Raw genomic sequence first — 23,053 nt, 5'->3', positions numbered from 1 at the left:
TACACAGAGTTAAAAATCGAACAAAACGTACATTAAACGATGACAATAGACAAAAAACAAAAAAAAGACAGGGAGACTGCCGGTGAGCCACAGCTGCAGAACACAGCCACGCCCCACGCCCTATTCCATGAATAGTCATGGAATTTAACACAGAGAAAAGTGGGGTATTGCATTTTGGGAAGTCTACACGATGAATGGGAGGGCTATGGGGAGTGTTGTGGAGCAGAGGGATCTAGGAGTGCAGGTGCATGGTTCCTTGAAGGTGGCATTGCAGGTAGATAGGGTGGTGAAAAAGGCTTTTGGCACATTGGCCGTCATCAGTCAGAGTATTGAGTATAGAAGTTGGGAGATCATGTTGTATAAGACGTTGGTGAGGCCGCATTTAGAGTATTGTGTTCAGTTCTGGGCACCATGTTATAGAACAGATGTTGCCAAGCTGGAAAGGGTACAGAGAAGATTTACGAGGATGTCAGGGCTGGAGGGTCTGGGCTATAGGGAGAGGTTGAGTAGGCTGGGACTCTATTCCATGGAGCGCAGGAGCTTGATCGGTGATCTTATAGAGGTGTACAAATCATAAGAGGAATAGATCGGGTAGATGCACAGAGTCTCTTGTCCAGAGTAGGGGAATCGAGGACCAGAGGACATAGGTTCAAGGTGAAGGGGAAAAGATTTAATAGGAATCTGAGGGGGTAACCTTTTTACACAAAGGGTGGTGGGTGTATGGAACAAGCTGCCAGAGGATGTAGTTGAGGCATGGACTATCGTGACGTTTAAGAACCATTTAGACAGGTAGGTAGATAAGATGGGTTCAGAGGGATATGGCCAAATGCAGGCAGGTGGGATCAGTGTAGCCGGGACTTGTTGGCCGGTGTGGACAAGTTGGGCCGAAGGGCCTGGTTCCATGTGTATGAAAAAAACGGCAGATACTAGTTAAAATTGAAGGTAGGCACAAAATGCTGGAATAACTCAGCGGGTCAGGCAGCATCTCTATGACTTTGAATAGTTAAGCTGGATTCACTGGAGTTTAGAAGAATGAGAGGGGATCTTATAGAGACATATAAAATTATAAAAGGACTGGACAAGTTAGATGCAGGAAAAATGTTTCCAATGTTGGGCGAGTCCAGAACCAGAGGCCACAGACTTAGAATAAAGGGGAGGCCATTTAAAACTGTGGTGAGAAGGAACTTTTTTACCCAGAGAGTTGTGAATTTATGGAATTCTCTTCCACAGAGGGCAGTGGAGGCCAAATCACTGGATGGATTTAAGAGAGAGTTAGATAGAGCTCTAGGGACTAGTGGAATCAAGGGATATGGGGAGAAGGCAGGCACGGGTTATTGATTGTGGATGATCAGCCGTGATCACAATGAATGGCGGTGCTGGCTTGAAGGGTCGAATGGCCTCCTCCTGCACCTATTTTCTATGTTTCTATGTAAGCTAGGTCGGCAGACTATGACGTGGTTACAGTTAGATCAACTATGATTTTATTAAATGATGGAGCAGGCTCAAGGAACTCAGTGACCTTCTGCTCCTAATTCATAGATGTTGGTAAGATTACACTAATGGAGTGAATTTTCTTTATTATTGACAGCACACTGAAATCCTGAACATTGTTTTTCTGACATTCTTCAGAATCCTGAAGAAAGCACAAAAATCTAGTGTCCTTCCTGTTGTTCTGGAAGGTCTTGCCAAGTAAGGGAGTATCTTTAATTGTTTGTGATTTGCACTTCGTTGTTTAAATGTCCTATTCCAACTTCAGTCTTTTAAGTTTTGTCACAAAATGCTGGAGTAACTCAGCAGGTCAGGCAGCATCTCGGGAGAGAAGGAATGGGTGACGTTTCGGGTCGAGACCCTTCTTCAGACTGACCTGCTGCCTGACCTGCTGAGTTACTCCAGCATTTTGTGAATAAATACCTTCGATTTGTACCAGCATCTGCAGTTATCTTCTTATACTTTTAAGTTTTGTCATTTGACATTAGTAATTATTTTAAACTGCCTGTGCTTTTCAGTGTTATTTACAAACAGAATATAATTTGCCTTTATTCTTTTAGATTTGCTCACCTCATTAATGTGGAGTTCTTTGATGATCTTCTGGTGGTACTGTATTCTCTCATAGACTCTGGGGTGAGTGCAAGATTTGAATTTGAAAGAGAGATTTTCACTCCACATTGGTAATGTTTCAATTGCTATATGTATTTAGACTGAACTTCAGTTTTTTTTGCAACAGAGTCTTAACTACAGAGAGTGCCTTCACTGTATTCAAGCAGCCTTTCACATTCTTTCTGGTCAAGGTAGGCCCCTTTTACAATCTGATTTTCATTTTTATTATGAAGCTGTGAAGCAGATTGTTGTTCCTGTATTTCATAAGTACATGATATCCTAGTAGTTTTCATTTTGTAAAAGCTATTCAGATTTTAACAGCACTTCCAAGTCTACTAAGTTAAACTTACTATTTTGCACGCAGGTGATGTGCTGAATATTGATCCCATGAAGTTCTACACTCACCTCTACAAAATGTTGTTTGCCCTGCATGCCGGTAAGTTAAGTGTTATTCTGCTTGTTAATAGAATCATACAGTATGGAAAACAGGCCTTTCGGCTCAATTGCCGAACATGCATCAATGGCCAACATGCATCATCAACACTCGTCCCACCTGCCTGCGTTTTCCTCATATTCTTCTAAACTCATCCTGTCAAATGTACATATTCAAATGTTTTTAAATGTTGTGATAGTTCCTGCCTTAAAAACCTCCTCTGGCAGCTCGTTCCATATATCTACCACCCTTTGTGTAAAACTGCCTCTTGGGTTCCTATTACATTTTTCGCCCTCACCTTAAACCTACGTCCCTTGCTTCTTGATTGCCCTGCTCTGGGTAAAAATCTCTGTGCATGAGTCTATTCCTCTCATGATCGTCTACACCTCTATAAGATCATCCCTCATCCCCCTGCTCTCCAAGGAATAGTCCTACCCTGCTCAACCTCTCCCTGTAGCTCACACCCTTGAGTCCTGGCTACATCCTTGTAAATTTTCTCTGCATCCTTTCAAGCTAAACAACATCTTTCCTATAAAAGGGTGGCCAAAACTGAACACAATACCCTAAATGTTGCCTCACCAATGTCTTGCACAACTGTAATATGATGTCCCAACATCTATACTCAATACTTTGACTGATAAGGTCAATATGCTATCTACCTGTGACGACATTGTCAATGAATTACGTATGTGCAGTCCTAGATCCCTCTGCTCTACAACGCTCCACAGAGCTCTGCCATTCACTGTGTAGGTCCTGAACTGGATAGATTTCCCAAAATGCAACACCTCATACTTATCTGCATTAAATTCCATCACCATTCCTCAGCCCACCTGCCCAACAAATCCAAGATTCTGCTGCAAATTTTGCCAAGCATTTTCGCCGTCTAAAGTACTACCCACTTTAGTGTCATCTGCAAACTTACCATGCCTTGTAAGTTCTTATTAGAATCATTGATGTAGGTGACAAACAGCATTGGGCCCAACACCGAACTCTGAGACACACCACTAGTCACAGGCCTCCAGTCCAGAAAACCAACCTTCCACCATCACCCTCTGCTTCTGAAGCCAATTATCTATCCAGTCGGCCAGCTCTCCTTGGATCCCATACGATCCAACCTTCCAGAACAGCCTCACATGCAAAACCTTGGCTAAATGCCTTGCTGAAATCCACATGTACAAGCAGTAGCAATAAGGAACTGCAGATGCTGGTTTATATCAAAGATAGACACAAAGTGTTGGAGTAACTCAGCGGGTCAGGTAGCATCTCTGGAGAAAAAGGACGGGTGATGTTTCAAGGGTAATAAGATCACCCATTCTTTTTCTCATCTACCTTTTTGGTCACATCTTCAAAAAACTCAATCAGATTTGTGACACACGACCCCCCCATGCTGACTGTATTTAACCAGCCCTAGTCCATCTAAGTACATGTAAATATCACAATCACAATCACAATCATACTTTATTAGCCAAGTATATTTTGCAACCTATGAGGAATTTCATTTGCCGTACAGTCATGACAATAAAAAGCAACAGGACACACAAAATACATTTTAACATGAACATCCACCACAGTGACTCCTCCACATTCCTCACTGTGATGGAAGGCGAAAAAAAGTTCAATCTCTCCCTTCTTTGTCCTCCAGTGGTCGGGGGCCTCTAACCTTCCGTTGACGGGACGATCTTGGCTCCCGTAGCCGGCGGTGGGCCTTCCTCATCGGGGTGATCAAGCTCCTGCATCGGGGGGGAATCTCAGCTCCCCCGTGCCGGGCGATCTACCCCGGGTCGGGGCTTGTCGAACCTCGTGCGGCTTTTGGAGCTCCAGACCGGTCTCAACCCGAGACTGCGAGCTCCTTGATGGTAAAGTCCGCAGGTTGGAGTGTAGATCCCAGGCAAGGAATCGCACGCTCTGACGTTTAAGTCCACGCCCCACCGGGGCTCAAAGTCAGTCCCAGGCAAGGCCGCCAGCTCCATGATGTTAGGCCGCAGAGCGATTGGAGATACGATCCGCAAAACAATCGCATATTATCCCGAATATGCATTAACAGAATAAAGCTGCTATTGATACGGTTACATAGAAATAAACAGATTTTCTCTAGTACAGACTCCGAGGGAAATTTAATGTAAAACAGTCCACAAATCTTCATTTAATGTGATGACGGAGATCCACTTTTCACACTTAACATATTTAACAATAATTCCTTCCAAAATGGAATTTGATATTTTCCTCATTATTGCTGTAATTTGAACATTGGTGTTGTTTTTTTCAGGAAACACAAATGAAGAAGTCTTGATAATGCTGCAGTGTGTTGACGTGATGTTGACAAAACGCAGGAAGCAGGTTTCTCTGCAACGTGCATTTGCTTACATCAAACGTCTGACCAGTCTTGCACTTAATGTTCTACCAAATTCTGCCATTGGCATCTTGGCAACTAACAGAGTATTAATGAATGTAAGTGCAATCTTTATAGAAAAACTCTACATGGTGGCACAGCGGTAGAGTTGCTGCCTTACAGCGCTTTCAGCGGTTCCATCCCGACTACGGGTGCTGTCTGTACGGAGTTTGTACATTCTCCCCGTGACCACGTGGGTTTTCTCCGAGATCTTCGGTTTCCTCCCACACTCCAAAGACGTACAGTTTTATACATTAATTGGCTTGGTATAAGTGTAAATTGCTCCTGGTGTGTGTAGGATAGTGTCAACGTGCAGGGATCGCTGGTCGGTGCGGACTCGGTGGGCCGAAGAGCCTGTGTCCGCGTTGTGTCTCTAAACTAAACTAAATCTGACACATCTTTTTTGTCAGCGCTTGAGTTTCGAATCCTACTATCCATCTCTTTTACCACTTCAGCCCATCTTCTGATCATGTTGCCAAGCTTCTGACAAACCTGATAACAGGATGAATGCTCTCCTAGCAAACCTCTTGTCCTTCTTATGAGCATCAACAAATCCAAAACTCCACTTTCCACACCCTGTCCCACATTAGGCAATATTCATCGCTGATCTCCTATTAATATGCACCCAAAGTTTTACATTTCAAAATTCTCATCCATGTGTTTAATTCATGTTGTAGTATACTTCTTTCCCTCAGTCTAAACTTCCAGTCCTGAATCTCCACTTGTTTCCCTACTGAATGTTTCCCTGTCTCTGTGAGCTGCTCTCATTCAACCACGGCAGCTATACATGCCTTCAGGTATTTATCCCCAAAATGAAATAGAATCATAGAATGAAACAGTGTGGAAACAAGCCCTTCGGCCCAACTTGCCCACACTGGCCAACATGACCCAGCTACCCTAGTCCCACTTGCCTGCGCTCGGTCCATATCCCTCCAAACCTGTCCTATCCATGTACCTGTCCAACTGTTTCTTAAAGGATGGGATAGTCCCACCCTCAACTACCTCCTCTGGCAGCTTGTTCCATACACCCACTACCTTCTGTGTGAAAAAGTTACCCCTCGGATTCCTATTAAATCTTTTCCCCTTCACCTCGAAGGTATGTCCTCTGGTGTGTTATTGGACCATGTTAGGTCCTCCGAAGTGTGAGTGCCCAGAAACTTGAAGCTGGACACTCTCTCCACACTGTCCCCGTTGATAAAGATCGGGGCGTATTCCCCGTTGTGTGACCTACGGAAGTTGTTGATCAGCTCCTTGGTCTTGGTGGTATTTAGGGACAGGTTGTTAAATGAGCACCAGTCCACTGTAGTTTGTTTCATCACCGTTGGTGATTAGCCCGATCATGAAAATATGACTTATATGTGTCGAAGTTTATCAAGTGAAATCTTTATATGTTATGCTGACAATGTTTGTTTAGGGTCAGAGATCAAATATGACAGGTCACGTGTGTGACCTCACACGGAAGCTTTTTTTTCATAACTCATTGTTATCTTACAAACTCTGTGAATTTTAAAAAGCTAGAATGTTTATATCTTCAGCAGACATGCATTGTAGTTCTGTCGGTAGGAAAATAGCAATGAATGAGATTAATCTCGTACAAGAATTTTTTAAAGTATCACTTTATGTGATGACGTCTGGTCACGTGTGTGACATTTTGGTTCACTTTCCAAAGAATGGCCCAGCTGATGGCCATAGAAATTGACAAGCAATCGCATCTGTTACACTTGAGCAATGATACTCTTTAAAACAATGTGACGTACAGCCGTTAATATTTTTTTAGCTTGCAGTAACAAGAATAAAGTTATACCTATTTAAAACACCTTTATGTTTGAAAATCCTCCTGGAAAATAAACTTTGTTATTGTGGTCTAAAACACTCAAGAACTAACTCCTTTTCCTGATTGACACAGTTTTTTGACACTGCAATTTTTTATATTGCCAGGCTTCTTAAGAGTGCCCCTATCACATTACAGCAGAACTGCCTGTACATTAATTGTATTTTCCCAGCATATAAGCACTTGCTTATATTTTGATCGATATACCTAACCTTTCACAGTGCCAAACGTAGGAACAGAATCTCATATTTCGTTTGGGCAACTTACTGGTATTAATGTTGATTTCTCTTATAACCATATAACCATATAACAATTACAGCACGGAAACAGGCCCGTTCGGCCCTACCAGCCCACGCCGACCACTTTCTCTGACCTAGTCTCATCTACCTGCTCTCAGACCATAACCCTCCAATCCCCTCCCATCCATATACCTATCCAATTTACTCTTAAATAATAAAATCGAGCCTGCCTCCACCACTTCCACCGGAAGCTCATTCCACACAGCCACCACCCTCTGAGTAAAGAAGTTACCCCTCATGTTACCCCTAAACTTTTGTCCCTTAATTCTGAAGTTATGTCCCCTTGTTGGAATCTTCCCCACTCTCAAAGGGAAAAGCCTACCCACGTCAACTCTGTCCGTCCCTCTTAAAATTTTAAAAACCTCTATCAAGTCCCCCCTCAACCTTCTACGCTCCAAAGAATAAAGACCCAACCTGTTCAACCTCTCTCTGTAGCTTAAGTGCTGAAACCCAGGCAACATTCTAGTAAATCTCCTCTGTACCCTCCATTTTGTCGACATCCTTCCTATAATTTGGCGATCAGAACTGCACACCATACTCCAGATTCGGCCTCACCAATGCCCTGTACAATTTTAACATTACATCCCAACTTCTATATTCGATGCTATGATTTACGAAGGGGAAATCATGCTTGACAAATCTACTGGAATTTTTTGAGGAAAATTGACAGGGGAGAGTCAGTGGATGTGGTGTACCTCGACTTTCTGAAAGCCTTCGACAAGGTCCCACATAGGAGATTAGTGGGCAAAATTAGAGCACATGGTATTGGGGGTAGGGTACTGACATGGATAGAAAATTGGTTGACAGACAGAAAGCAAAGAGTGGGGATAAATGGGTCCCTTTCGGAATGGCAGGCAGTGACCAGTGGGGTACCGCAAGGTTCGGTGCTGGGACCCCAGCTATTTACGATATACATTAATGACTTAGATGAAGGGATTAAAAATACCATTAGCAAATTTGCAGATGATACTAAGCTGGGGGGTAGTGTGAATTGTGAGGAAGATGCAATAAGGCTGCAGGGTGACTTGGACAGGTTGTGTGAATGGGCGGATACATGGCAGATGCAGTTTAATGTAGATAAGTGTGAGGTTATTCACTTTGGAAGTAAGAATAGAAAGGCAGATTATTATCTGAATGGTGTCAAGTTAGGAAGAGGGGATGTTCAACGAGATCTGGGTGTCCTAGTGCATCAGTCACTGAAAGGAAGCATGCAGGTACAGCAGGCAGTGAAGAAAGCCTTAGGAATGTTGGCCTTCATAACAAGAGGAGTTGAGTATAGGAGCAAAGAGGTCCTTCTACAGTTGTACCGGGCCCTGGTGAGACCGCACCTGGAGTACTGTGTGCAGTTTTGGTCTCCAAATTTGAGGAAGGATATTCTTGCTATTGAGGGTGTGCAGCGTAGGTTCACTAGGTTAATTCCCGGAATGGCGGGACTGTCGTATGTTGAAAGGCTGGAGCAATTAGGCTTGTATACACTGGAATTTAGAAGGATGAGGGGGGATCTTATTGAAACATATAAGATAATTAGGGGATTGGACACATTAGAGGCAGGAAACATGTTCCCAATGTTGGGGGAGTCCAGAACGAGGGGCCACAGTTTAAGAATAAGGGGTAGGCCATTTAGAACGGAGATGAGGAAGAACTTTTTCAGTCAGAGTGGTGAAGGTGTGGAATTCTCTGCCTCAGAAGGCAGTGGAGGCCAGTTCGTTGGATGCTTTCAAGAGAGAGCTGGATAGAGCTCTTAAGGATAGCGGAGTGAGGGGGTATGGGGAGAAGGCAGGAACGGGGTACTGATTGAGAGTGATCAGCCATGATCGCATTGAATGGCGGTGCTGGCTCGAAGGGCTGAATGGCCTACTCCTATTGTCTATTGTCTATTATAAAGGCAAGCATGCCAAACGCCTTCTTCACCACCCTATCCACATGAGATTCCACCTTCAGGGAACAATGCGCAGTTATTCCCAGATCCCTCTGTTCCACTGCATTCCACACTTTCCTACCATTTACCCTGTACGTCCTATTTTGATTTGTCCTACCAAAATGCAGCACCTCACACTTATCAGCATTAAACTCCATCTGCCATCTTTCAGCCCACCCTTCCAAAAGGCCCAAGTCTCTCTGTAGACTTTGAAAATCTACTTCATTATTAACTACATCACCTATCTTAGTATCATCTGCATACTTACTAAACCAATTTGCCACACCATCATCCAGATCATTAATGTAAATGACAAACAACAGTGGACCCAACACAGATCCTTGGGGTACTCCACTAGACACTGGCCTCCAACCTGACATACAGTTGTCAACCATTACCCTCTGGTATCTCCCATTCAGCCATTGTTGAATCCATCTTGCAACCTCACTATTAATACCCAACGATTTAACCTTCTTAATTAACCTTCCATGTGGAACCTTGTCAAATGCCTTACTAAAGTCCATATAGACAACATCCACAACCTTGCCCTTATCAATTTCCCTGGTAACCTCTTCAAAAAAATTTAAGAAGATTAGTCAAACATGACCTTCCAGGCACAAATCCATGTTGACTGTTTCTAATCAGGCCTTGTTTATCCATGTGATTATATATATTGTCCCTAAGTATCTTTTCCATTAATTTTCCCACCACAGACGTCAAACTAACAGGTCTATAATTGCTAGGTTTACTTTTAGAACCTTTTTTTAAACAAAGGCACAACATGCGCAATGCGCCAATCTTCCGGCACCATCCCCGTTTCTAATGACGTTTGAAATATTTCCGTCATAGCCCCTGCTATTTCTGCACTAACTTCCCTCAATGTCCTAGGGAATATCCTATCAGGACCTGGAGACTTATCCACTTTTATATTTTTCAAAAGTGTCCGTACCTCCTCTTCTTTAATCCTCATAATTTCCATCACTACTCTACTTGTTTCGCTTACCTCACATAATTCAATATCCTTCTCTCGGTGAATACCGAAGAAAAGAAATTGTTTAATATCTCCCCCATTTCTTCCGGCTCAGCACATAGCTGTCCACTCTGACTCTCTAATGGACCGATTTTATCCCTCGCTATCCTTTTACTATTGACATATCTGTAGAACCCCTTGGGGTTTACTTTTACTTTACTTGCCAAAGCAACCTCATATCTTTTTTTTGCTTTTCTAATTTCCTTCTTAAGATTCCTTTTACATTCTTTATATTCCTCAAGAACCTCATTTACTCCCTGCCGCTTATATTTATTGTATATCTCCCTCTTTTTCCGAACCAAGTGTCCAATTTCCCTGGAAAACCACGGCTCTTTCAAATTATTATTCTTTCCTTTCCACCGAACAGGGACATAAAGACTCTGTACTCTCAAAATTTCACCTTTAAATATCCTCCATTTCTTTATTATATCCTTTTCATAAAACAAAATGTCCCATTTCACTCCTTTTAAATCCTTTCTCATCTCCTCAAAATTAGCCTTTCTCCAATCCAAAATCTCTTCCTTCAGGTAACCCCGCCATTCCCTCTCTCTCTATCCCTCCCCCACCCAAGTCGCACTAGCTTCTCATTTTCACCCTACAAACAGCTTACAATGGCCTGTGTCCTTTATCATCGTTACTTGTTTGCATATCTTTCATTCATTGTTCTTTATCTCTCCACATCACCGTCTATATCTCTCGTTTCCCTTATCCCTAACCAGTCTGAAGAAGGGTCTCGACCCAAAACGTCACCCATTCCTTCTTTCCAGAGCTGCTGCCTGTCCCGCTGAGTTACTCCAGCTTTTTGTGTCTATCTTATAATGATGCTTTCAGACACTGGTGATTAATTATGCTGGTTTAAATCTTCGGTTTAAAGCAGCATCTGCAGTTCCTTCTTACACACTAACAGAATTAACACTGAAATAGAAACGTTAAGTTATTCAGAAATGAAATTGCATTTTAATAACTATTTAACACAGTTATTTCCTGGTGGGATTATGTTGCAAAATGTGAGATGTTTTATTACGATGTTACTGAAAATAACTTTTCATCTCCTAGTCATTTCCGAAGATGGATATTTTGCTGGATAATGAATCTCAAGGGAGTGGAGTTTATCTGTCAGAGCTGGATGAGCCAGAGTACTGCAATGCACAGAACTCTGCTTTATGGGAGTTGCATTATCTTCAGGTACACCTGCTTTGCACGGCTAACCAGACACTAGGGTAAAAGCTGCAGTTCAATGCACTTAAGCCGAGTATTTCCTCACTGTTTTATTTGTGGGGAGAACCATGCTGACATTCCCGATGGTTTCTGAGAGCTGAAAACACGTGTCTCATTCCTCGCCAAGCCCAATCCAATTCTTACGCATTTTGAGTCTTAACCATGAAAATTCAGACGCTCCTCGTCAGTTTTACCAAATTATGACATGTGAATGATAAGTTCCTTAAAATGTATAAAATTACATTTGGTTTCATCTGTTTGACATCACTATTTGCTTGAAATAATTTTTAGCTTTTCAGTCCAAGAGATGTAATAGTTTAGCTGCCCGTCCAAGCCACATCATTTGTTTTGCAATACAGCTGCTCCCCGGCTTACGATGCTTCGACTTGCGATAGTTCGACTTTGTGATGGTGCAAACGGCAGCGAGCCATAGCGAGCCTTCGCTCACTTCCAGCCACGTGATCGCGCGTATTACAATGCATTTCCACTTACAATACTTTCGGTTTCAAATGGGTTTCCCGGAACAGAACGCCATCGGAAGCTGAGGAGCGCCTGCATTCATTTCCACCCACCTTTCGTAGGACGTTGATTTGTACATCCTTGGCTATTTGACTATCTGTAAATAAATCTCCATTGCCTTTAAGATACCAAAAGATAGAACTCTCCTTGTAACATGAATCAGGACTTGCTGCAGTTAGTTAGTTGAATAGCATTGTCACGCTTTTCTCCTGCATTTTTTATTATAATTGCAGAGACATTTTCATCCCGTGGTGCGAAGGTTTGCAGCACATCTTAGTGTGGGTGCACCGTCAGAGGGCTCTGGAGCCTTGAGACCAGAACTAAGCAGAAAGTAAGGAATTTTGCTGTTTGCATAACTTTAACCTAATGTCAAGGTCAACAATTTTCATCCTATTCTGCTTTGTGAATCCTTGGCAATGGGAAAAAAATCATGAATGAATGAATGAATAAATACGTTTATTGGCCACGTAGACACAAAACGTTTATTGGCCAAGTATGTACACATACAAGGAATGTGCCTTGGTGCTCCGCTCGCAAGTGACAACACGAACATACAGTAAACAATTAAGAATAAAGCATAAAACATTAAGAATACAAGATTACAGTTAGACAGGTACATGTATAGGACAGGTTTGGAGGGATATGGACCAAATGCAAGCAGGTGGGACTAGTGTAGCTGGGATATCTTGGACCTGTTTCCACACTGTATCACTATATGGCATCTAAATTGTTTTGCTATGAATTAAATTTATTGTGAAATGAATGCAGGCAGAAGTAGAAGACCATATCTGAAACATGAATGAACAAAATCTTTCCTTTTGGTATTACTGGTTGGCAAAGGCAAATTTCTTGCTCCTAAAGTGGTTAGATTTGACCTCAGTTCACCTAGCATGACACAGCCCTTCTCTGCATGACATGCAGTAAGCTTTTATGTGCAGCGATATTTGTGAGTAGATACATTTTTAGGAGACTCTTTGAAGCACTTCCCTCTGGAAGGCGACTCCGGACTGTCAAAGCAGCCACAGCCAGACATAAAAACAGCTTTTTTCCGCGAGTAGTAGCTCGACTCAATAACCAAAATAGTCTCTTTTTGCTCTGGTTTATTTCACTCACATGTTTAAACTGTAATTAATTATGCTGGTTTAAATCTTTGGTTTAAAGCAGCATCTGCAGTTCCTTCTTACACACTAACAGAATTAACACTGAAATGGAAACGTTAAGTTATTCAGAAATGAAATTGCATTTTAATAACTATTTAACAGTTATTTCCTGGTGGGATTATGTTGCAAAATGTGAGATGTTTTATTACGATGTTACTGAAAATAACTTTTCATCTCCTAGTCATTTCGAAGATGGATATTTTGCTGGATAATGAATCTCAAGGGAGTGGACTTTATCTGCCAGACCTTTAAACCTGTCTAACTGTTTCTTAAATGTTGGTATAGTCCCAGCCTCAACTACCTCCTCTGGCAGCTTGTTCCATACACCCACCACCCTTTGTGTGAAAAAGTTACTCCTCAGATTCCTATTGAATCTTTTCCCCTTCACCTTGAACCTGGGTCCTCTGGTCCTCGATTCCCCTACTTTGGGCAAGAGACTGGGCATCTACCCGATCTATTCCTCTCATGATTTTATACACCTCAAGAAGATCTCCCCTCATCCTCCTCTGCTCTAAAGAATAGAGTCCCAGCCTACGCAACCTCTCCCTGTAGCTCACACCCTCTAGTCTTGGCAACATCCTGGTAAATATCCCGTGAGCAGACAACGTTCAAAATTAGTTTTTTTGACTGTGAGTCCATGGCAAACCAATTTTTTTTAAATGTTAGCCGAGACCAAATGTATTTACTTGTTTCATTTAGACATGCTACAGAGCTATTTAAAGAATTCAGCATGAAAGGGATGACCTTCAATCCTCCAATTACATCTTCCACATCATACAAGAAGGTAACAGAAACATCAGTTATTTATCTTACCTTTTACTGTTTGCCTTGCTGTTTTATTAACTTTGTATATTGTGTGTATGTACTAGTTAAATTATGCCAGCTTCAGCTTACACCGATCAGCCAAAACATTATGACCACTGGCAGGCGAAGTATATAACATTGATTATCTTAAAGTGCTCCAATTTTTGAAGTGGATGATGAAATAATATTTATGGAGGTGATGATGCACCACAATCGTAATACTCTTCTAGGGAGGGTCAGGCACTAATTATGGCTGCAATTTTAATTACACTGATCAGCGAAAACATTATGACCACTGACAGGTGAAGTGAATAACATTGATTATCTTGTTACAATGGCACCTGTCAAGGTGTGGGATATATTAGGCAGCAAGTGAACAGTCAGTTCTTGAAGTTGATGTGTTGGATGTAGGAGAAATGGGCAGGAGTAAAGACCTGAGCGACTTTGACAAGGGCCAAATTGTTGTGGCCAGACGACTGGGTCAGAGCATCTCTGAAACGGCAAGGCTTGTGGGGTGCTCCCGGTCAGCAGTGGTGAGTACCGACCGACAGTGGTCCGAGGAGGGACAAACCACAAACCGGCGACAGGGTGTTGGGCGCCCAAGGCTCATCGATGCGCGAGGGCAACGAAGGCTATCCCGTCTGGTCCGAACCGACAAAAGGTCGACTGGCACAAGTCACGGGAAAATGTTAATGGTGGTCACGGGAGGAATGTGTCACAATACACAGTGCATCGCACCCTGCTGCGTATGGGGCTGCACACGGAGGACCAACAGCATATTAGGCAGGTGCCCATAATGTTTTGGCTCATCAGGTCATAATGTGTTGGCTGATCGGTGTATATGAACAAACATTTTAAAGTGATAAAACGTTTGACATTGCAACTCGGGAGAGGTTGGTGGGAACCGGAGCAGTGGGTCAGCAAGTAAAGGGATTAAGGAAGGGGAAGGTCAAGTTTTGGTCAAGTAAGTCTAATAGGAAAACAGGCATGGTTAAAAAACATGGTCAGACTGATAATTTGAACTTTAGTTTAATTTAGAGATACAGCGCGCAAACAGGTTCTTCAGCCCACCGAGTCTGCACCGACCAGCACAATAACACTATCCTACACACACTCCAGACAATTTTACATTTATGCCAAGCCAATTAATCTACAAACCTGGTAGACACAAAATGCTGGAGTAACTCAGCGTGTCAGGCAGCATCTCAGGAGAGAAGGAATGGGTGATGTTTCGGGTCGAGACCCTTCTTCAGACCCGAAACATCACCCATTCCTTCTCTCCCGAGATGCTGCCTGACCCGCTGAGTTACTCCAGTATTTTGTGTCTACCTTCGATTTTAACCAGCATCTGCAGTTGTTTTCCTCCACAACCTACCAACCTGTGCGTCTTTGGAGTTTGGGAGGAAACCGAAGATATCGGAGAAAACCCACGCAGGTCTCTGGGAGAACGTACAAACTCCCAACAACATACAAGCACCCGTAGTCAGGATCGAACCCGGGTCTCTGGTGCTATAAGGCAGCAACTTTACCGCTATGACACTGTGCTGCCATGAACTGTACCAAGTTTCAATTAATGTAGTATTAAGATGAACACAAGAGCCTGGGTTAGTAAATGGAACCAGAATGTTGTAGCCATTGCAGAAATTCTGTTGAGAAAAGGACATGACCCTAAGCCCAATGCTCCAACATGTTGATGTTTCAGACATGGTAAAGAGGGGTGTACAGGAGGTGGGGGAGTTGACCTACTGATCTGGGAGATTATCGCAGTTGCATTTAGAGGGCATCATGGTGGGCTCATCCATTGAGGCCGTGTGAGTAGAGCTTAGTGTTGAGAGAGGTGCAATCACTAAAACATGTTATGTTTTAGGCATCTCAGCCAGCAGGAAATAGAGGCACAGGAAAGATGTAAAAACAACAGTGTGTGTAAAATTGTGATTTCCCCAATATTGATTGAGACTTCCCTGCTGACAATGGTGTAGATGGGTCAGAATTTGTTAGATGCATTCATGTGTAAAGCATTTGACCAGGTCCCTCTTGGTAGGCTGAGCTAGAAGATTAAGCAACGTAAGAAAGTTGGCAGGGTTCATTCAAAATAGGCTTGGTCATAAAAGACAGAGGGTGGGTGTTATTCCATCTGGAGTTCTGTGACCAGTGTTGTTCTACAGGAAAATATTTGTAATATATATAAGTGACTTGGCCAAAAAATGTAAGTGTTCTGATTAGCAAACAACACAAAAACTGATAGAATTGCAGATAGTAAGGCAGATACACTTGAAGGATACAACAGTTGGTAAGATTTTGGAGTCAATTCTAAAGGATGAGGTTATGCAGTACTTGGAAGTTCATGATAAAATAGGCCGAAGTCAGCATGGTTTTATGAAGGGAAGATCTTGCCTGACGAATCTGCTGGAGTTCTTTGAGGAAGTTAATAGCAGGACAGACTGAGGGGAGGCTGTAGATGTTGTTTACATAGATTTTCAGAAGGCCTTACGATAAGGTGCCGCATGTCAGGGTGCTGGGGAGGACGAGAGGCCGTAGTATTGAAGGGAAGATACTAGCATGGATAGCGGGTTGGCTGGGTGGCAGAAGGCAAAGAGTTTTTGAGGTTGGCTGCCAGTGACTAGTGGAGTTCCGCAGGGGTCCTACTCCTCACGTTGTATATTAATGATTTAGATAAGGGGATTGAAGGTTTTGTGGCCAAGTTTGCAGATGCTGCTAAGATAGGTGGAGGGTCAGGCAGTGTAAGGCCTCTGCAGAGAAGGACTTGGACAGGTTAGGAGAATGGGCAGCGAAGTGGCAGATTAAAATTCAGTGTAGCAAAGTGCGGAGTCATGCATTTTGTTAATAAGAATAAAGGCGCAGATTATTTTATGTATGGAGAGAGAATCCAGAAATCGGAAGCACAAAGGAACTTGGTAGTGCTGGTGTAGGACTCCCAAAAAGTTGATTTGCAAGTCGAATCGGTAGTAAGGAAGATATTTATATCAAGAGCGCTGAAATACAAAAACAGAGATGTAATGTTGAGGTTCCATAAGGTGCTGATCGGGCTGCATTTGGAGAACTGAGCAAATTTGGGTCCCATATCTGAGGAAGGATGTGTTGGCTCTGAAGAGGGTCCAGAGGAGGTTTACAAGAATGATCCCAGGAATGAGTGGGATGAGCGTTTGACGGCACTGGGCCTGTATTCGCTGGAGTTGAGGGGGGACCTCATTGAAACGTACAGAATAGTGAAAGGCTTGGATAGAGTGGATGTGGAGAGGATGTTTCCACTGGTGGGAGAGTCTAGGACCAGAGGTCACAGCCTCAGAATTAAAGGGCGCTCTTTTAGAAAGAAGGTGAGGAGGAACTTCTTTAGTCAGAGGGTTGTTAATCTGAGGAATTCAGTGACTCAGAGGGGTGTGGAGGCCACGTCAGTGGATATTTTTACGGCAGAGATAGAAAATTCTTGATTAGAACGGGTGTCAAGGGTTACGGAGAGAAGGCTGGAAAATGGGATTAGGAGGCAGAGATCAGCCATGATTGAATGGCGGAGTGGACTCGATGGGCCGAATGGCCTAATTCTACTCCAATAACTTGTGAACAGGATATATCCTTTATTCTTAAATTTGGGCAGAAAAATGGCAGATGCTTTAACCTAATGTGTTGGGAGCTGAATTGGCAAGAACCTTAGGTGTACAGATGTACAGTGGGATCTTTGAGTGCAAATCCATAGCTCCTTAAAAGGTGCCACATAAGTGAATAGGGTGGTGCGGAAGGTTTATGGCCTGCTTCAATAGACAATAGACAATAGGTGCAGGAGGAGGCCATTCGGCCCTTCGAGCCAGCACCGCCATTCAATGTGATCATGGCTGATCATTCTCAATCAGTACCCCGTTCCTGCCTTCTCCCCATACCCCCTGACTCCGCTATCTTTAAGAGCTCTATTTAGCTCGCTCTTGAATGCATTCAGAGAATTGGCCACCCTTCTGAGGCAGAGAATTCCACAGATATGGCCTACCCCTTACCTTCATTATCAGGGTTTAATTTAGTTTCGAGATACACTGCGGAAACAGGCCCTTCGGCCCACTGAGTTCTGTTGGCTGCATGACAGGAAACACATACAATCATTGGGAGAATGCAGAGAAGGTTTGCTGGGACACTACCTGCATTTGGGGAGTATTAGATTCAAGGAAAGGTAGAACAAAGCTGGATTGTTTGTGCTGTAGCACGGGAGGCTGTATATAAACTGAGAGGCGTTGGTAAGGGAAGATGGTCGTTACCCCAGGATGGAAATGTGGAATACTAGAGTATTGGTTGAAGGTGAGAGGGGAAAAGAATAGAGACCTACCAGGCATGACTTTTATACAGAGGGTTGGAGGTACGTGGAACAAGCTGCAAGAAGAAATGGTAGAAGCAGATATGGCAGCAACGTTTGTGCTGTATTTATTCAGGGCAGAGGTTCACCTGCACCTCCTCCAACCCCATCTACTGTATCCTCTGTTCCAGGTGTCAATAGACAATAGGTGCCGGAGGAGGCCATTCGGCCCTTCGAGCCAGCACCGCCATTCAATGTGATCATGGCTGATCATTCTCAATCAGTACCCCGTTCCTGCCTTCTCCCCATTACTCCTGACTGTTATCTTTAAGAGCTCTATCTAGCTCTCTCTTGAAAGCATCCAGAGAATTAGCCTCCATTGCCTTCTGAGGCAGAGAATTCCACAGATTCACAACTCTCTGACTGAAAAGGTTTTCCCTCATCTCCGTTCTAAATGGCCTACCCCTTATTGTTAAACTGTGGCCCCTGGTTCTGGACTCCCCCAACATTGGGAACATGTTTCCTGCCTCTAACGTGTCCAATCCCTTAATAATCTTATATGTTTCAATAAGATCCCCTCTCATCCTTCTAAATTCCAGTGTATACAAGCCTGGTCGCTCCAGTCTTTCAACATACGACAGTCCCCCCATTCCGGAAATTAACCTAGTAAACCTACGCTGCACGCCCTCAATAGCAAGAATATCCTTCCTCAAATTTGGAGAGCAAAACTGCACACAGTACTCCAGGTGCGGTCTCACTAGGGCCCTGTACAACTGCAGAAGGACCTCTTTGCTCCTATACTCAACTCCTCTTGTCATAAAGGCCAACATGCCATTAGCTTTCTTCACTGCCTGCTGTACCTGCATGCTAACTTTAAGTGACTGATGAACAAGGACACCCAGATCTCTTTGTACTTCCCCATTTCCTAACTTGACATCATTCATATAATAATCTGCCTTCCTGTTCTTTCTACCAAAGTGGATAACCTCACATTTATCCACATTTAGATTTTAGATTTAGATTTAGAGATACAGCGCAGAAACAGGCCCTTCGGCCCACCGGGTCCGCACCGCCCAGCGATCGCCACACACCAACACTAGGCCTACACCCACTAGGGACAATTTTTACATTTACCCAGCCAATTAACCTACATACCTGTACGTCTTTGGAGTGTGGGAGGAAACCGAAGATCTCGGAGAAAGCCCACGCAGGTCACGGGGAGAACGTACAAACTCCGTACAGACGGCGCCCGTAGTCAGGATTGAACCTGAGTCTCCGGCACTGCATTCGCTGTAAGGCAGCAACTCTACCGCTGCGCCACTGTGCTACATTAAACTGCATCTGCCCACTCACACAACCTGCCCAAGTCACCCTGCAACCTCATAGCATCCTCCTCACAGTTCACACAGCCGCCCAGCTTTGTGTCATCCGTAAATTTGCTAATGTTACTTTTAATCCCTTCATCTATGTCATTAATGTATATTGTAAATAGCTGCGGTCCCAGCACCGAGCCTTGCGGTACCCCACTAGTCACTGCCTGCCATTCTGAAAGGGACCCGTTAATCCCTACTCTTTGTTTCCTGTCTGCCAACCAATTTTCTATCCATGTCAGCAACCTACCCCCAATACCATGTGCTCTAATCTTGCCCACTAATCTCCTATATGGGACCTTATCAACTTCTCTACATCGGCGAGACCAAGCGAAGGCTCGGCGATCGTTTTGCTGAACACCTTCCCTCAGTCCGCCTTAACCTACCTGAGCTCCTGGTGGCCCGGCACTTCAACTCCCCCTCCCATTCCCAATCTGACCTTTCTGTCCTGGGCCTCCTCCATTGTCAGAGTGAGGCCCAGCTCAAATTGGACGAACAGCACCTCATATTTCGCTTGGGTAGTTTACACCCCAGCGGTATGAACATTGACTTCTCCAACTTCAGATAGTCCCTGCTTTCCCTCTCTATCCCCTCCCCCTTCCCAGTTCTCCCATCAGTCTTCCTGTCTCCGACTACATCCTATCTTTGTCCCGCCTCCTCCCCCAACATCAGTCTGAAGAAGGGTCTCGACCCGAAACGTCACCCATTCCTTCTCTCCAGAGATGCTGCCTGACCCGCTGAGTTACTCCAGCAGGGGATTGAAGCATTTGTGCATTGTGCAAGCAGATGGGATTAGTTCAGATTCACATCATGGTCTGCACAGTGTGGGCCAAAGGGTGTTGCATAATAGAAGGTGACATGCTTTTCACACTGCTGCTTACATGTGGAGTTGTCATTCAGGATCCACTAATGCTAGCTGAAGCGGTTATATAAATACATGTTGGGTGTTAGCTGCACTTCAAAATAATTTCTGCCAGTTGTTTCTGTCAACAGCCCTGGGCTAGTAATTGCAGACTGAACCACTGGTACTTACTAGGTTATGGAAACAAGTCTGAAGAAGGGTCTCGACCCGAAACGTCATCCATTCCTTCTCTCCAGAGATGCTGCCTGTCCTGCTGAGTGACTCCAGCATTTTGTGTCTATTATTTATTTCATATTTCATATTTCAGATACAGCGCGGAAACAGGCCTTTTCGGCCCACCAAGTCCGCGCCGCCCAGCGATCCCCGCACATTAACACTATCCTACACACACTAGGGACAAAAAAATTTTTTAGTATTTTTTTAAAACATTTACCCAGTCAATTAACCTACATACCTGTACGTCTTTGGAGTGTGGGAGGAAACCGAAGATCTCGGAGAAAACCCACGCAGGTCACGGGGAGAACGTACAAACTCCTTACAGTACAGCACCCGTAGTCAGGATCGAACCTGAGTCTCCGGCGCTGCATTCGCTGTAAGGCAGCAACTCTACCGTTGCGCCACCGTGCCGCCCAGTCTAATCTTCGGTTTAAACCAGCATCTGCAGTTCCGTCCTACACAGACCCCAGCAAATAATCTGGTTGACTACCTTTTGGATAACATATCAGGTTTGACCTGATGGAGGATCCATAATCTCAATTCCAATGGGAATTATAGTTTACACAATATAAAGCAAAGGAGAAATTAAGTTTCACAGATCTGTTTAGTTTAATAAATTTAATTATATTACCTTTGGATAATTCCTCCCGTTTAAAAATGTAAACGCCCCGACAGCTTTAAAAATTGCTGAAGCTTTTGGGGTGAGGTTGGGGTTAGTGAGGCCTGGGGCAAGAGCTTCGCTGCTCCACTCGAGGCTCTGTTCTTGCTCAGATGACAACTCACGCTGGCATGATGATTCGCCATGTTGCAGTGAGAGAAGGTCTAGGCCAGCACCATTTAACCATCAAATAAATTACATGCAATCTGAAAATGACTTTGTAAAATTGCATGATATTCATCTACTAGTTTATCCTGGCCTGAGGTGGCATGGTGGCGCAGCGGTAGAGTTGGTGCCTTACAGCGAATGCAACGCCGGAGACTCAGGTTCCATCCCGACTACGGATGCTGTCTGTACGGAGTTTGTACGTTCTCCCTGTGACCTGCGTGGGTTTTCTCCGAGATCTTCGGTTTCCTCCCACACTCCAAAGATGTACAGGTTTGTAGGTTAATTGACTGGGTAAATGTAAAAATTGTCCCTACTGTGTGTAGGATAATGTTAATGTGCGGGGATTGCTGAGCGGCACGGACTCGGTGGGCCGAAGGGCCTGTTTCCGCTCTGTATCTCTAAATAAAATAAAAAATCGAAATCTAAAAAAACCCCACATCATTTCAGAAAGAATCCAGTAACTTGACCCAGAACCCCATTCATCTCAACCTTCTGATCCATTCAGATAACAAAGTTACAATGTAATAAAAAGGAATTGCAGATGTTGGTTTATACCAAAGATAGATACAAAATGCTGGAGTAGCTCAGCGGGTCAGGCAACATCTCTGATGGAAATGCCTAGGTGACCCTTCGTCTGAACAAGGGTCCTGACCCGAAATGCCACCCATCAATTTCCTCCAGAGTTGCTGCCTGACCCGCTGAGTTACGCCAGCATTTTGTGTCTATCCTCAGATAAGAAAGTTGTGGTCATGTTATTCGTAGTTTGCATTTTGCACTTCGTACGGTTTGCTTAATAGTAAGTTTGCGTAGTTGTGGCCTAAAACTATGTGCTGCTGTCATTTCAGAAGTCTGCAAAGCAGTGTGCGTTCCTTGATTCGGAGCTACAAACTCAGATAAACCAGCTGCTTGAAAATCCTCCCGACATCAAGGAGCTCAAATTTATGGAAGATTTGCAAACAGAGTCATGCACATAATGGTAATTTGCAGGTTCAAGGAGTGACGTGTAGAACTGAAGATCAGATTATCTGCAAGTTTGCTCTGCGGTTCTTGGTTGTTTATGAAATCCATGGTGAATGTATATATGTAAACACCTGAATCTAGAATAGCCTTGTTAAATCAGATGAAATGGCAAGAACACAGTGCGTGTATCAATTAAAAATAAAACAGGTGTTGCTATATCATTAATTGGACAGGTACAAGAATGGTGACAACTCAAAATTATTTGAATATGCTACAGATTAGTATAAAATATCTTGCCTTAAAAGTGACAGTAAAATGCAACCTGCAAACAAATCTTTGTAATAACTCAGAATGTGGACTTACTTCTTTTAAATAATACATTTTTGACATGACTTTTGAGCAGTGTTCATTTTCTTTGCTTTGATATCCTTAGCATTGATAAACCACAAATCCAAATGCAACTTTATTCTTTAACAGAAGCTAAGAAAAATATTTTTTATCATGATGTGAAACTGGTTTTATTTTGTGCTTCCGTGCTGAAAGAAATCCGTTTTTATTTCATACATTTCATAGAATTTAATCTGCCTAACCCTGAATCATTTTATTCCATCTTTGATTCCAGACACACATTACTGTCCCATTATATTTAACAAGTATATAGTCTTTCAAGTTTAATTTCTACATTGTTGGTCAAATCATAAAACTGGAGAACTATCAGGTTTAACATGGGGTAGATGCACAGAGTCTCTTACCCAGAGTAGGCCAATCGAGGACCAGAGGACATCGGTTTATGGTGAAGGGGAAAAAATTTAATAGGAATCCGAGGG

At 43.4% G+C, this 23,053-nt stretch overlaps 1 protein-coding gene across 1 annotated transcript in view; it reads left to right on the top strand.

Moving 5' to 3' along the window:
* noc3l (NOC3-like DNA replication regulator) overlaps positions 1-22,623 on the top strand; it is a 72,336-nt gene extending 49,713 nt beyond the window's left edge. The window contains exons 13-21 of the mRNA XM_078412890.1: positions 1,589-1,689; positions 2,049-2,121; positions 2,225-2,288; positions 2,462-2,533; positions 4,797-4,978; positions 11,054-11,182; positions 11,968-12,065; positions 13,594-13,678; positions 22,112-22,623. Coding sequence (XP_078269016.1) covers positions 1,589-1,689; positions 2,049-2,121; positions 2,225-2,288; positions 2,462-2,533; positions 4,797-4,978; positions 11,054-11,182; positions 11,968-12,065; positions 13,594-13,678; positions 22,112-22,240 — 933 coding nt within the window. The 3' untranslated portion in view covers positions 22,241-22,623. The remainder of the gene's footprint in view (positions 1-1,588; positions 1,690-2,048; positions 2,122-2,224; positions 2,289-2,461; positions 2,534-4,796; positions 4,979-11,053; positions 11,183-11,967; positions 12,066-13,593; positions 13,679-22,111) is intronic.
* Positions 22,624-23,053: the final 430 nt, after the last annotated feature.

The sequence above is a fragment of the Rhinoraja longicauda genome, chromosome 16, assembly GCF_053455715.1.
Source record: "Rhinoraja longicauda isolate Sanriku21f chromosome 16, sRhiLon1.1, whole genome shotgun sequence".
Taxonomy (NCBI): domain Eukaryota; kingdom Metazoa; phylum Chordata; class Chondrichthyes; order Rajiformes; family Arhynchobatidae; genus Rhinoraja; species Rhinoraja longicauda.
Note: the sequence above shows the minus strand (reverse complement) of the source record. Positions and strands in the feature narration are given on the sequence as shown.